Source organism: Centroberyx affinis, unplaced genomic scaffold (assembly GCF_046629955.1).
Source record: "Centroberyx affinis isolate AG114_WGS23_722 - 3 ecotype Tasmania unplaced genomic scaffold, CSIRO-AGI_Caff_v1 ptg000749l_1, whole genome shotgun sequence".
NCBI classification, from domain to species: Eukaryota; Metazoa; Chordata; class Actinopteri; order Beryciformes; family Berycidae; genus Centroberyx; species Centroberyx affinis.
Window position 1 is genome coordinate 128,558 of NW_027279362.1, and position 15,840 is coordinate 144,397.

Here is a 15,840-nt window from a genome sequence, read left to right on the forward strand (position 1 = left end):
AAACCCAATTGAAGCCTGTTTTTCCCTCCAAAATAGAGGTGATGCATGTTATTGTTTGGACCCATCAAAGGGAATGCTGTTCCCATTTTCCCTCCAAAATGGAGAAGCGATTATGTTGCTTTGTGGCTACCAGGCCTTATGCTCCAAGAAGTGGTAATGTGTCTGGTAAAGAAGTGGTAATGTGTATACAGTATGCTGAAATCCTGATTTTTTATTTAATGCTGGTTCAGTATATATATTGCTTCTGTATGTCTGCTTTATTTCCTTGTCATTTCCGTCACAACCAGGCTGCCTCCAGTTCTTCATCCATTGATGTTTAGTTCCAGCACAAAAGCGGTTTTTGCTCGATTCAGATTTGGGCAGAATGGCTGTATTCTGTATTTATGTTCTCAGGAGAAACAAATAAAAGAGCTGACTTATAACGCAGCTTTCATTTCCACATTTCCTTTAGCGGCCCACACACCAGCCGCCTGCTGAACGAGTACAGAGGAAAAAACGCCGGCTTCCGCTGTGAGAGCAGTTACAGTGCAATCAGGTGAATCAGGGTCTGATAGGGGAACAATGGCAGCCTGGGGCAAATCCCAGTCCTCAACCCTCTCCTGTTACTCACTGCAAGATACAATTATAGCTCCGCCGGCGTGAGCAGAGCCAAACCGCTTTCCCCTTCAGCTGAGACTGAGCGAATGAGAAAGTGCCAAAAACGTCTGCTTGCGTCATCCGAGCGAAAGAGGGAGACGGCAGCAGATCAAGACAAGAAGTGGATGAAAAGGCGAATGCATATATTCAGGCACACACACACACACACACACACAACACACACACACACACACACACCTCAAAGCGAACCGGAGGTCGACTCCGCCTCAACAGAAAACGCGAGCGCACCACACATCGATACAGCATTTATTTATTTCAGAAACTTCAATACTGTGATCACTGCAAATGTCTTTTTCATATACCTTTACACTTTACAAAGGAAATGAATGCGGGATGTAAACAGTATTTTTGTATTTTTACGCAAAAACTCGTCGCCCTCTTTAAAATGTGTGCGTTGTCTCTCTCTCCGATCGGGGGCGGATTTGCCTCGACCCGGAGCTTCGTGAAATCCCCTCTCTCCTCGTGCAGACGCTGACCCGACAAGACCGGCTGACTGAAAGCAAGCATCCCTACACGGTCTCCGGGTCCGCTCTTGTCGGGTCGGCGATGCCTTCGGAAAAGAAGGGCTGGATTTTTTTTTTTTTTTTAGAGTGAGCAAGGTCCGAACGCTTTCCTCTGTAAAAATCACTCCGTTAAGAACAACATCGGCAGGAAAACTACGGAGCAACAAGGTACAATTAGACAAAATTGCACGGGAATGGATCGATTCATACTTCTTATCCAAAACCTGCGAACACAATCCTTTATACAAAACATTGTGCAAAGGTTCTTTTTTAAAAAAAAAAAAAAATCAAACATTATTGAACATATTACAAAAATGGAACATCCGAACATTCACATTTCCCATATCCGTCCTTCTGATAAGCACAAAAGCAACAAAAAAAACAAAAACAAAAAAATGAAGGTGAAGGAGAAGAAACACAAAAGAGGATGCACCGTAAAATGACTGAGCTTTCACATCGGAGGAACTGGCCTGGTGTGAAGATGAGTCTGTGTGTCCATGTATGTGTGTGTGTGTTAGGTTGACAACTATACAGTATATAACATCCAACTTGATGCACACTTTTAAAGATGTGAGCAAAAACATCTGCACTTTAGAAAGGTTGTAATTTGGCCATACTTCATAAGAAATACAAAAACTATAGCACTTTCCATCTACGATGAAATACCAACCATTATCTATCATTTCTTTTTCGTCACAGCTGTGGACCTTTGATAGGAAACCAGTGTGTATAGCATAACATTTTCAGTCAAAAGTGTATGTATTGGGACAGTGAGCTGAAGTTAGTCATTTTTTTTGCCGTTGGCTCATCTTTAGTGTAATGTGGATTTCACATCAAGAGATGAATATGAGGCAAAAGAGCAGACTGTATAGCTTCTTGAGTATTACTGGCCTACTTTGTTAAAAACAACCAGCTCACTTCACCAAGCCAATACCTCTGCTGTTGACTGTCTATAGATGCAGTTGCCATCCATACAGACCGACTACAGGAGATTCTTAAAACAGAACCAAGACTTCAAAGCCTTTTTTTTTTTTTTTTCTTTAAAGAGTCCACTCGTTTCTCTCTGCAAACATCGCAGAGCAGAATGAAAAGGTCAGTTAGAGTAAACATCACATTTCTTTAGACTTCTTCTTCTTTTTTTCCCTTACATTCGGACTGGGTGCCCTCGCTGTGCTTTCGTTCCCTGATATGATCGCTGTGCTGCGCTGCGGGGGCTCGGTGTAAAAGTCGTTTTTAATTGCCGTCAATTCGAGAAGTTGGATTTACTTTTTTTACAAAATAAAAAAAAAAAAAAAAAAAAAAAAAACGGGAAATGTTTCGCCATCAAAGGCTTCTTACAGCCCTTTGATGGTACGAGATAGGGAATAAAGGCTTATTATCGTGAACTGCAGTTTCAATTTACATGCTGAACCTGGTGACCTGAATTAAGCCCGACACTCCCGCTGCAGTGTCAGGCACCTGGGCTGAGGAATAGCTTTGTGTGGAGCTTTGTGATTTGGGGGAACTTGTTTTTTTTTCAATCCGCTTTTATAGGGGCCAGCTGGTCTGGAAAATATTCTGCATGTACCTGAAGGCAAAGGCTACACACACACACACACACACACACTCACACATACACAGATACAATTACATACACTCTTCCCTGTATCTGGAGGCTGCCTAGCCCTGTTTGGGTTTAGTGAAAATGTTCATCTGAACCGGGGGGGGGGGGGAAGGCAGATGGCTCTTCATAACACAGAAGCCTAGCTGCGGCTTCCATGGACAAACATTTCGCGAGGCAGAGTCTACAGCTGTGGGAGTGCAGTGTGAACTTGATTAAAAACCCTCTGTGTGTGTGTGTGTGTGTATGTGTGTGTGTAGGTGAGTGTGTGGGTGTGCGTTACCAGGTGTTTCTTCAGCTTAAAGAAGGGCCTGTTCCTTTCATCTGTTTCCCAGGTGCTGTTTCAAAGGCACGTCCCTGCTCTGCCCTGCAATAAGTGGCCGTGATAAGTGAGTGTAGGCACGACTGGATAGACTTGATGTGCGTTCACACTAGGACAACACACACACACACACACACACACACACACACACATCAAACCAAATATCGAAGTCATTGGAGTTGGATGAGGAAGTTTTTACAGGAACCTCATTTTTCTCAACTCAGACGCCTCCGAGTTTGGAAAACCTGGGATGTTGTGATTCATGCACATACAACACACACACACACACACACTCTCTCTCTCTCCCCTATGGTCTGCTCCCTTATAAAAAAAAACAAACAAACTCCTAAGATTGTCTCACAAAGCTGGCGTCTGACTTTCTTCCTTTTCTCTCCTGGAGTCCTTAGTCTGGCCTCCCGGTCGGTGTCTTGACTGATTGTTAAAAGAGGCATCGGAAAAAATACAAGAGTGGCGGGCACATTAAAGAAGCATGACATTTCCACTTGTCACCACTAGAGGGCACTGAAAGCAACACGACAGCAGGCTCTGGGCACCACGAAAACACAAGATAATACAGAATCAAAAACCATATAGTCAGGCTCGAGCCAGAATGAAGAAAGAAAGCCATTTAAATAATATAGCAAGTGACCCTTTCTAGATAAACTAAACACTGATGTCAGTTGTACTGTACGAATAGAACAACTTATTTATTGGAATTATAATACAAGGAAATAAATTAATCTGGAAAAAAAGTCCACCCAATCCCCCCCCCCCCCCCCCCCCCAGCCCCCCCCCCCTGCCCTGTCCCTCCCCAAAAAAAATGTCTCTGTCATTTATTATCCGTTGGCTCTCGGCATTCCTTGAGATAGTGGGATGATGAGCGGAGTCCTCTCTTTCCTCCTGTCCCGCCAAAGCCTGGAGAAGTTCCTGTGCTTTTAGAGGAGAGGACAGTGGGCTCTTGTGCGGTGGAGGACGACTGCGTTGAGTTTTTAAGCACGGTTGAAAAACGTCTTTGTCTTTTTTTCCCCCCCATGTCGAACCACAGAGCTCCCTTTTTTTTCTCGGAGAGGGAGACGGGAGTCGTTACTTCTTCCTATTGCTTTTAAGACACGTACAATTGGGATGAACCCAAAGCACTCTGGATTTCAGTCTTTGTTGTGTGGCACCGCTGCCGATGGCTTTTTTTTGTGTGAATATACTCCTCTGTCAAGGTGTTGGCATTTGTGCTGCTCGGGACAGACGGGAACCGGTAATCCGGATCTGGGTTGATGGGGGGAGGAGAACGATGAACGAATCACTGTACAAAACCCAGATCTTCCTTGTGTGTGGAGGTGGCTGGTAGAGAAACAGCCACAGCAATCCCTTTATGGGTCAGAAAGCTGCTTGGTTGGTCACCAGCTTAGAGGAGAGGAGAGGAAATACAGGAAGGCTCTCAACTTCTTCTTCACTCCCCATTAGCATGTATGGGAAATGAAAATCCCTCCTGTGTCCTGTGGTTTTTTGGAAATAAATGGATGTGTGGTGTGGTGTGTGTGCGTGTGTTACAACATCTAGTTGTTGTGTACCTGTCTGACTTTCTTGTGGCAGTGTTTCAGAAACCTCTTCATCCGGATTCCGCCGCCATCCATCCGCTATGGCGGGTTTCGATTCGGCACGATAGATTAAATCCCAAGGTCGCCGTTAAGAGAGGCGGGGCGGAATTCGCAAAAAAAAAAAAAAAAAAAAAAAAGGAACAATGAGGCAACTTAAAAAAAAGGCCAGAAATCTAGGTCGTCCTAAAAAGAGAAGTGCATCCGCTGAGAGGAAATGGGAGGGAAGATCTTTGCGCTCATCTCCGGAACAAAGATCGTACGTCTCCGGAGAGAGGAGGAGGAGGAGGAGGAGAAGGAGGAGGAGGAGAAATTTGGTGATAATGTTTCGGGCGCAGCGAGATGAGAGAGAAAGGTCAATTTGGCAATCGCGTTTTGGCAGAGGTCAGTCCCTTCATTATCTGATAAACGACATCCCTTTTTTTTTTTCTGGAGTCTCATCCTGAGTAGTTTCGCGGAGGGGACCGAGGAGACGGGCCGGAGGATAAGAACGAGCCCGTCGGTTTGAGCCAGTGGAAGATGGATGGAGAGTCCCCGGGGTCTAGTCACTCGAGTCCGGCAGGCTCGGGTTACAAATCCTCGCTTTTCATGCGCACGATTTTCTTCTTGGTGTAGGTCCCCCCCTCCTCCTCCTGCGTCCAGACGTGTGTGTGTGCTGATGTGTACGTTTGTGTTTGTGCGTGGGTGCGTGGGCGCGTGCGTGTTCCGAGCGCGCGAGTCAGTTCATGTCGATGGTGTTGAAGACCCACTCGGTGAACTTCTTGAGCTTGGCGGCGGAGGTCTGGGACTCCTCCTGCAGTCTCTGGTTGTCCTCCCACAGCCTCTTGATCTGCGCCTGGAGCCGCACCTTCTCTTCTCGCTCCTGCGGAAGATGGAAAATGGTTGGCTAGTGCGTTCAGAAAATAAACCTTATACAACAAAAACAACTCAGAGACACACGGCTGGGTTCAGAAATGTAATCCATGTCTTATCCATGGCATTATTGCGAGGAAAAGTGGGATTAGTGTTCATCATTGCTCTTTAAGGACGATGTTAGCATGTCTTACACTCTAGAGGTTCAGTTACTGTTCAACTAAATGTTAGAATTGGCAAGACACATTTTAAGCAACTTTCATATGATCGCTGGTGCCAGACACACAGGCTCCAGTGTTTCAGAAGCCGACCTCCAACCACCAGTCAGCGGCAGCCCTGTGGGTGAAAACTCCTAGTTGATGAGAGAGGTCAGAGGATAATAGCTAGACTCGTTCAAGCCAACAGGCGGGACGCAAGTTTGCAAATAACAGCTTAGGACAACAGTGCTGTGCAGAAGGGCATCTCAGAACTTACAACTCTTTAAACCTTGAAGTGGATGGGCTACAGCGGCAGAAGGCCATGTGGGCTGATGATGAAGAACTCTGGAAGCTAGACCTACACCTGCTAGCTAGGTGTACCAGATGAAAAGGATACTGAGTGTATTCCTGTTGGGTGAGAGCAGGCAGAGCAAACACCTGTGTGTTTGATTGATACATTCATTTTCCGCCTCTGCTTTGCAACAATCGACACATCTCAAACGAGCCGCGTGTCTCTGCGAGTTGTTTTTTTGAAGCTGTCGGGAACACAACGGGTGTAACCGGAGTGTGGAAACCGCATAGAGCGGAGACAAGGAGTGTTATGTGTGTATGGGGAAAATCATTAGTGTTTAGTTTAGTGTTCATTAGTGCAAACCCATGTTGGCAATAAGCCAGAGGCAAAATTACACCTGCGCTATCCTTCCAGGTGATGCGGAGTAAAAATAATAGCTGGAGCGATTGCAGCAGAGCCTGAGTCAGCAGCCGACAACAATAAGCAGCAGAGCAGAACTAGAACAACAGCACAGTGGCACTAAACTGCTGACTTTATATTTTCTAAAGGAACACAAAACAATTTGGGCTGGGTTTTTTTTGTTTTTTTCACAGCTTACGCCCCCCCTCTTCCCACTTATCCACTGTATGCAAACCAACCCAGGCCCTTTCAATTTTCATCCCTACTGGCACCTGAACAGAAAAGAGGATGCAGAAAATAATTCCTCAGCAAAGCGCGGAGTGGAGGTGGCGTTTACAGAGACAAAACATTTTGATACACCAAAAGGAAAATCGCCTGGAGCTCTATGCATGTACAGTATTTATGTGTGTGTGTATGTGTATGACTGTGAGTGTGTGTTTCTGTGTGTATGTTTGCGGGTTGTGTGCGTCTCCCACCTTCTTCAGATCCTCCTGGAGCATCTTTACCATAGCTTCCAGCTTGGTGACCTTCCTCTCCAGCCCTATGTGACCCTCACTGGGCAAAGGAAACAGATGAAGACCATTAGTAGCCTTCGGTGTTAGGGAGTGGTTCATTATATGTAACTTTACGATGTGTGACCCCCCCAGTGGGAATAAAAGCCCTATCCCTGGTAGGGTTAGTGTCATGCTCGACCCACTGAGCTAGACAGGAGCTACACAGTGATAGTTTGATTAAATTCACTTCAAATCTTTGTTTTTTTTATCAGTAGTAAACTACTTGTAGCTGTATTGTCTGGATAGTAAACTAGATATTTCCCTTTAAAAAGGAAAACAGCAAGTCTCTCTTTTCTCTCTCATATCTCATTCCTCAGCTTTTGTCCCATTTTTTCAATTGTTTCTGTGTGTGTGTGTGTGTGTGTGTTACCTAGATGAGGGCCTGGACGGCGGAGCAGGCTGCAGCTCTATGTGGGGCTGCTGGGGACTGGAGGCACCGCTGCTTCGGTGGTTTGAATCCCCAAATACGAAGCCTCTCTGGACTGAATAGAGAGAGAAAAAGACAGGAGGTGAAAACAATTTAAAACTAAAATGGAAAAAGTGACAGTACATTGAACAAGAGATCTTTGTTTATGTGTGTGTGTTTGCATGTTAGAAGGGCTTTTTAGGGCTCAGGTTAAAGCTGGGCATTTAAGGTTTATGACACTTAGAAGGAAAGAACTGTGGGTTGTGTGTATTTAAGTGTGGCTGTGTGTGTGTGTTTCTCTCACTCTCAAAGGTGTTGGCCACATCCACCAGGTGTGTCCAGTCCAGGGGGCTGTCCCTTTCTGCAGGTGGGAGGGGCATGAGCTCCTGAGGGAGGGGTCCGCGTTGACGCTCCACCAGCTCCACCAATGACGTATCAGATGCAGAGAGGTCGCCTAGAAACAGACAGAATGGCGATTTAGAGAGTTCCATAAAGGGAAAATACACCAATATAATTACATACTATTTCTATGAGCCCACGCTATCAACATATTGACATGAATACACACATTTCCTATTAAATACTAGACTTCTATACTCACATACTCCTTCACCTTTTAGTTCAAAAGACACCGGTTTCCTATTTTATCTACTCAAACATATTTTCAATCAAAAGGGGGCAGCAGATACGCAGCCATGGCTTCAAGCAGCAGCAGATCTGTCACACACACCCATACACACACATGTTCATGCAAGCAGACACCTCCAGTTCAATTCTCTCAGTAAGGCAGTCACTGAGAGCGTTATCATCAACCATAAGCCAGATGTCTTAGCCTGGATATGTAAACCATGTCCTACACTTTTAACCATGACAAAGTTGTCTCCAACCTATTAGGAAACAATTGTAATTGGATGCTCTATTATTGTCGAATGCAATATCGGTTTCTATTTACATTTTCAAGTGACTGAAAGTAAAGCGAACGGAGCCCAGCTGTGGGATACAGCTCTACGATAAAATAGTTACGCCCCTCTCCCACCCTCCACCCTCCACCCTCTTACCGTGCAGCTTGACACCCAGCTTGTAGGAGGGCCGCCGGAGGGGCACGCCGCGGGTGGTGGGCGAGCGCGGCACGGTGGAGCAGCTGAAGAGGACGTCGGAGCCCAGCGCCGGCTCGGCCACCGAGTCGCTCAGGGGAGGGAGCCGCTGGCCGCGGTAGATGCTCTCGTCCGACAGGGTGCGATGCAGCGAGCGGCGGCGGCTGGGAGGCTGGCCTCCCAGAGATGACTGGGAGGGGGAGGGGGGGGAGAATGGGAGAAGAGAGTTGATGAGGGATGAGTATTATTGTCATGTTGTCATTTACCAGTACACAGGATCGGATGTAACGATCCCTTGTGCTATTTGGGTGATCACTGTGTAGAAACCTGGGATGACTGACAAGATATGATTTGGTCAATATGATAAATTATTAGAACTAGATCACCAAACTACAGTGTCTTGCACAAGTACACAGCTTAGAGGTAACACTGAAGAACAGATTTCTGGCAATCATTGCTCTCCAATATAATTAGAAAAACTACAAGATCAAATTTGGACTCCCTTAGGCTGTGACACCCACCGTAGAAACCTGACTTGGAAGAAGAGGTGGGTGAGAGTGGGTATCTTATTGTGGTTATCAAGTGGGAACTCCTATCAAAGAGGTTTCGATGTTAGGAGGGGTATCAGTGATGACCCGATTGAGAATTGACGCAACTATCCCAATGATGGCAACCTGTCAGTAATCACTTTTTCTCATCAGTAAGACTCGAGAACACAAGAGATGTAGAAGCCTAGGTAGCAGCATTTCCACGTCATTGTGTTTATTTTGTTTTAGGGTGACACTTCCCTATTAATGTCTCTAATAAGAGGCAGTTTCAGTATTAAGATTCACAAGCATGCTAGCAGCAGTACCTTGTCCTTGTGTCTGCGTGGTGGTGGGGGGCTGTCGGGGGCGTTGTGCCTCTTCATGTCCTCCTCCATGGTGGACTTGGCATGGGGCTGGGGGGAGTGCATGTCCCGTAGAGAGGGCCTGGCTGCCGGGGTTGGAACACCCTCCGCTCCACTCTCTCCTGGAGACTTCCTAACAAACACACACACACCCAGCCTGAAGTTAGCTAACCACAGCCCTGTGATGAACGAGCACTACCTACATGTTGTCACTACATTCTACAGAGAAACTTTTGACATGGGAACTGATGGCTGAATGAAAGAAATGGAGCGATTCAGCTTAAACAGCAGTGCCTTTCATTGGCATATTGCATACTGCTACTGCATCACTGTTACTCAGTGTAATATTCTCTTTTGCCACAAGAGGGTAGTCAAGTAGTATGCTTATTATGTTCTCTAAAAAGACAACAGAGAGGTAGATAGTGCTGCGGTTAGAGAAGCCAAGAAGACAGAAAAATTAGACTAGAGACTGCTGGACTTGAGATTATAATAAAAGACCTTTTGCATTCTTTCCTAGTTTTCTTCTCTTCCAGACTTACTTGCGCGTGTCTCCAAAGTCCACAGAGTTGATGGTGGAGCCGGGCTTCCTCCAGCCAATCAGGTACTTGGACTGAGCTCCCTGGCGCGGGTAGAAGGTCTTGGGCCCGGGGGACACCGAGGACTGGGAGGAAGGGGAGGTGGCCGAGGAGGAGGAGGACTCCTCTCTGGGGGAGCTGTGGCCCGAGTGCCTGGAGCTGAGGCACGGAGGAGATGGAGGGAGGAGAGGGGGGAAGAGGACGTGAGGGGTTAATCCTGGTGGTAATGATGAGACGTCTGAAACCATTTTAAGGCAAAAGATGTTCCTCCGCGGACGTAATGCAAAGTTAAATCAGTGATAGAAACAATTTTTTGGGGCCCTGACCTTTACATTGTTTAGAGTTTTTAATTAAGAAATTATCTTTGGTCTTGGGCCCAGGATTAATATAAAACATACTAATGTAATGTTCATGTCATGTGTGGACCCACCAGAAATTGGCCATCAACCAATCCCAACCCATAGTTTAGAAAACACAGAATCAGACTGCAAGGCATTATCCTAAAATTCACATTTACTATGATGTGTATAAAATTGGTAAAAATTTGGACACTGGTTTTGTTAAAGGCAATGGTCAGATGTTAGTCAAATAACCAGTCCATTATTGTGGAGAGGTAAAATAGTGCGTAGATTTACAAACAGACATTTTATCCTAGCAGACTTTTTGATGAACTGTGCAGACTGGAGGAAAACAAGATTTCCAGGGTGGAAGAGAATTGTGGTCTAGATGAACTTGCCCCCGCCACAAATTTAGCTTTAATGTCTGACAGACTTGATGTCCAGGTCTTGGACTGTAGCTCTATCTGAAAGGATGAGGTGAGACTCGCTGAAACAGGGGGGAGGACTAGGGCTCCAGACACCCGCTCAGCTATGAAAAGTTGGACACGTGTTCCACATTTCCTGAAAAGACTGGGAAAAGCATAATGTGGAAAGATAAGGGGGAGTAAAGATTAGTTCTCCTGTGGCTGGTTTCCAGGAAAGCCTTGTTGACAGGGAGGCGGCCTGTCATGTGTTTGTCTTGGCCAAAGGAATTCTGGATTGAATAATGGGATTTGGAAACATGTTGGAGATGCCACGCAAAAACTGGGTTGATGCATGACTAAGTGGATGAGGTCAGATTTGGAGAATAGAGATTTGTTTAAGCTTTTTTTGACATTAAAATAACAATACAAAGGATAATACTGTACATTATCAGTCTGTGTCTTTCTGTGACCCTGTGTGTACATGCCTAAATCCCGTTTGCATGGAACTGGCTTTTCAGTGATGTTGTAGATGTTTACCATTAGCTGTGGGCCAGGCTAGAGGCGAGGTGGTTGTGGCTACAGTATCAAGGTGAGGCTAGTGGCCACAGAGCAGGGAAGTCACAGCAACAACAACAATGGCAGAAAGCAGTAAGAAAATGACATACAGCAAAGCTACACTCTCATTTTCTCACTCTCTGTCACACACACATAATACATACTTCAAGATCAGCACAAATGCATAAACACACATGCATACAAACAAGGCCATACAGACAGACCTGGAGTGTGATCCGGCATCACTCAGACTGTAGGTGCTGCTGTCCCTAACCAGGAGGTGAGTAGGTGGGCTCCGTCCCGTGCCGTCCAGGCTCCTCTCTCCCGGAGGTCCCGGGGACTCGGCAGCGGCGGGCGACCTCTCCAGCATCCTGCGGCCCCCCTCGGTGGGGCTGTGCCAGGGGGACGACACCCGCTCCCTGCTCTCCCTGCCTCCGCTGGGCGCCAGCAGGGAGCTGGAGCTGCCGTGGTGGGAGTGGGGGTGGGCGTGGTGGGAGGCTCCGTAAGAGCTGGTGTCGATGCCGCTGTCGGCCGAGGCCCCCTGCAGGTAGCCCCCTCCTCCCAGACCGTTGGGCTCCGCTTCGCCCTGGTCCCCGCTGGAGCCGCCGCCGGCGCCCAGCTCGTACCACTTGTCGCTGTCGCTGTGGCCCCCGCTGGAGGCCGTGCTGGATAAAGTGTTACTGCTGGAGTGACCGGAGTAAGGCCCGTCCGACTGCCACCGCACACAGAGGGAAGAGGAGAGGAGAGAGGGAGGAGTTAGACCTGAGGGAAAAACACTGACTTTTTGGCAAATAGGCTCCACAGTATATGAGTGAGAGGATTGGCAGCTATTTTACCTGTGTGTTTTGTATTGTTGTATTTAGTGTATTAGAATGCTACATACATTGTGTTAAATCATTACATACATCATGGTAAACTAAATTAAACTGCTAACAACCTCATCACACAACAGTAAGTTGATCAAGGAGCTTAATTGCCAAAAACTGTGTATATTCCTTTAACTTGGGGTTACTAGACCAAGGCCTGAACACAGTATAGTGCAACAAAAAAAGTACAAAAAAACAATCACACTGCCAAATTAGATGGCCAGAGGGTATATGAAAAACTAATACAAATCAATTATGGGTACCATATAAACTCCATCAACTGGATAGCATCCAGTAGAGCGCATACCTCCACCAATGCTATGCAATTGTCAAGATATGCCGGTTCCACATGTCGGATTTTCACTGGGCCAATAATACTGGGCCAATAACGGAGGGTTTGCCTCCATTCGTCTGTCTTCCTCTGTCTGCTGATAGGCCACAAAGTTTCGTGGTGTTACGTCAATCCGTACAGAAGATATATGCCTTTTTATGAGAAGCCGCGGCCACTGTCACGCCCCCGTGGCCAATTGGTGTGAATAGTTAATCAGTTCTTCCATGCCAAAGGACCAAACTTTCCACAGTTAAGTTATGAACAAATCTGTTCATAACTTTTGGAGTTATCCTGCTAACAGACAAACAGACAGACGGAACGGGGCGAAAACATAACCCCCATCCAACTCTGTTGGCAGAGGTAATAAAAAAGTAACAGCAATGGCTGAAAGTGACGAAACATGGGGTGCCCAAATGCAACTGCAGATTACTTAGAACTTTGTCTCTGGAGTCTGGTGGTACCCAGTGGTAGAAATAGGGGGTCTGTAAGGGGGTGTAAAGCCTGACCTGGCTGCCCTTCTTGGGGGACAGGTGGATGACCTGCTCCTGCCTCTGGATGCGGGGAGCTCCAGAGTAGCCTGCGCCAGACTTGGAGACCGGGGCTTCTGAAACAAACACAAACACAGACGACTCGGGTTGGTGACAAACACACACACACACAAACCCTGAGGTACAAACAGACAATATTACAATATTTAACAAAGGAGTTGTTCCCCACTCTGCTCATTTGTGTGTGTTTTGCTACTACAGTAGTCATGCTTCTAAGGAGGCTGACAACGCTGACATCGTTTTCATTCTGCCTCTGTCGTGTCCGTGAACAGAAACCCAGATCACTAGTCATCAAAAACAACGCGCATCAAAAGGAAATTTGTCCCCAGACGGTCCCTGCTGGCTCTGTTTGTTCTGGGCAAGCTGTGCCGCGTGAGAGAAAGTGTTTGTGTGTGTGTGTGTGTGTGTGTGTGTGTGTGTGTGCGTGTCTGAATCAAAACTCAGGGTAGAAATGGGACTGTTGTGTAATTGTCTAGATGTTATGCAACAAGACATACAGCACAGCAGACAGAGCAGGCAGTTAATGACCAGAGCATCATGAAGAGGTATGAGAGGGAGAGAGAGAGAGAGAGAGAGAGAGAGAGAGAGAGAGAGAGAGAGAGAGAGAGAGAGAGAGAGAGAGAGAGAGAGAGAGACGGCAAAAAGAAAAAAGAGGTGTCATAACATCTGCCTGAGGTGAATGCAGTAATGTAGTGGAGAAAATCCCACCATATTTCACTTAGCATGGCTTCATTACTCTGCATCCTCCTCTCTGTATACACACACCCACTTGGCTTTCTGCACTAATTAGGGTGGTTTGTGTGTGTGTGTGTGTGTGTGTGTGTGGCTGTGTGAAGGTGTGCATGTGTGTATGTGTGTGCGCGTTCAAATTTGTGTGCCTATGCCTGCATGAACAGTATGTGTGTGCTTATGCATTGCTATGTGTCTATGCATGATTGTGAGTGTGATATTTCATGTTAAGTGTCTTATAGATATGCGTGTGATACTGTGTGTGTATGAAAGTGATCTATACTAATAAGGCAATATGACGATTTGGTGGCACACAACTCTGTCTGGGGTTGCATGCTCGTGGTATGTATATCCTGATATTTCATGACATGTTATTCCTCAACTTCTCCTTTACTTCAAAGGATTCAAATTATTTCTGAAATATCTCACTTTCCAATCAGGGATACCCCCCAAATTTTCAAGCACATGAGAATATGAGAAATTCAGGCTCATGCTTAATGCTTCAAACTGATTTGATTAAATTAAATCTTTTCAATTTGACTAATACTCATGGAAGCCTCAAGTGGCTTCAAGTGGAATTTGCATTTTATGTGTCCACTGTTGTGTGTTTTTTCAGCTGTAAAAAAAAAACAGAATCTACCTAGCAGAATGTTGTTATTCAATTGTAGTCATGTCAACTAGCCATTCTCTGCATCCCACCACGCAAAAAATAAATGAACCACCGGCCTGCCACATTTCATGATACACACAAGGAAAAGAAGCGAGCGGGGAGGGATGTGCCCGATGTTGGACGCAACATGCATACTTCCCTCCTCACCATATTGTCCCTGTCCTGCACTCCAAATCCTTTTAGACCAAAACCATGTAGAGACAGGCTAAGTTAAGGCCTGGACACTGTCTGCTGTCCTGCCTGCTTGTGTGCGACAAAGACTGAGTGGAAAGGAGCGGAGAGGGAGAGAAGGAGCGGGCTGCCCTCTGCGTGACTCGTGTTATTTCTGGACGACAGACGGCCACATCATCATTGTCAGAGACGAAGGGGTCAAGGGGTAAAAATAGGGGAGAGAGAGAGCTTGAGAGAGAGAGACAGAGCCCTAAACCGCAGAGACGGCAGACTGGACACTTGGCTGACTTAAAGCCGGGAGCTGGCCCGGCTTGCGTCGTTCCGCCCTGGCCATCGAGTCTTGAGTGCTTTGGACGACCACGAAATGAGCGGCTAGGGCCTTCTCCCTGTGATTGCGGCGGTGCGGAACAGGTTGAAGACACGGCTGAAAGCGGGCCGGACAACAATAAACCAAGAAGCAACGTCCTGCTGGGAACGAGAGGAGCGGCAGAGGAGCGTGTAAAGTCTCCGTGGCTTTCGCAGACCGAGCTGGAAAAAAAAAAAAAAAACACAAAAAAAACCCCACAACAGCTCCACACACCAGCGCATGGGAGAATAGTGTCGCGTAAATGAAAGGAAATGTGCAAGAGAATAAAAAGGTGAATGAGATGAGAGACAAACAGGAGGGGAGGGGAGGGGCGAGGGGGGGGGGGGGGGGGTTGAGTCATGATATTCTCCGACCTTGAGGCGTGAGGAACGGGCTGGAGGGAGGAAGGGAAGGAAAGGCGCACAAAGAGTCGGTTACACAACCGCACCAGCAGGAAAGAAAGGCATTTCTCCTCTTTCTCTTTTTCTGAATTAAACCTTGGAGAAGCGGAAGGAGAGCCGAAGAGCGAGAGGGGGGAGGAGGAGGAACAGAACAGAGAAGAGAAGAGAATCCGCCGTTTTCTTTAATTGGCTTCACCTCTCGAGCGCCTTTGCTTTTCTCTCTGTGAATCACCCTCTTTTCTCCTTTTCTGTGTTTGCCTTATTCTCTCTCAACCTTTCTTGTCTGTTTGCGGAGACATATTAAGACCTTCCTCGTGGAGGCAGTGCATTGCACAGCTAGTTGAGGAGGAGGAGGAGGGAGGAGGGAGGAGGAAGAGCAGTGCTGCTCAGAGTCAGTGTGGCTGCTGTCAAGAGCCCAGCAGCTCAGTACCGGAAGGAGCTGCCGTAAACAACTGTCACTGGCAGAGAGGAGGCACAAACACACACTCTCTTTCTCTCTCTCTCACACACACACACACTTCCCGAATACCTGTCTTCTCAAAACACTCGGCA

At 46.8% G+C, this 15,840-nt stretch overlaps 1 protein-coding gene across 1 annotated transcript in view; it reads right to left on the reverse strand.

Moving 5' to 3' along the window:
- Positions 1–4,793: 4,793 nt before the first annotated feature.
- Positions 4,794–15,840, reverse strand: part of sipa1l1 (signal-induced proliferation-associated 1 like 1) — a 30,731-nt gene continuing 19,684 nt past the window's right edge. Inside the window, exons 14-22 of the mRNA XM_071519903.1 lie at positions 12,930–13,027; positions 11,451–11,938; positions 9,894–10,088; positions 9,319–9,487; positions 8,430–8,655; positions 7,661–7,825; positions 7,336–7,453; positions 6,888–6,966; positions 4,794–5,533 (exon numbers count right to left, since the gene is read on the reverse strand). Of these exons, the coding sequence (XP_071376004.1) occupies positions 5,390–5,533; positions 6,888–6,966; positions 7,336–7,453; positions 7,661–7,825; positions 8,430–8,655; positions 9,319–9,487; positions 9,894–10,088; positions 11,451–11,938; positions 12,930–13,027 (1,682 nt within the window). The 3' untranslated portion in view covers positions 4,794–5,389. The remainder of the gene's footprint in view (positions 5,534–6,887; positions 6,967–7,335; positions 7,454–7,660; positions 7,826–8,429; positions 8,656–9,318; positions 9,488–9,893; positions 10,089–11,450; positions 11,939–12,929; positions 13,028–15,840) is intronic.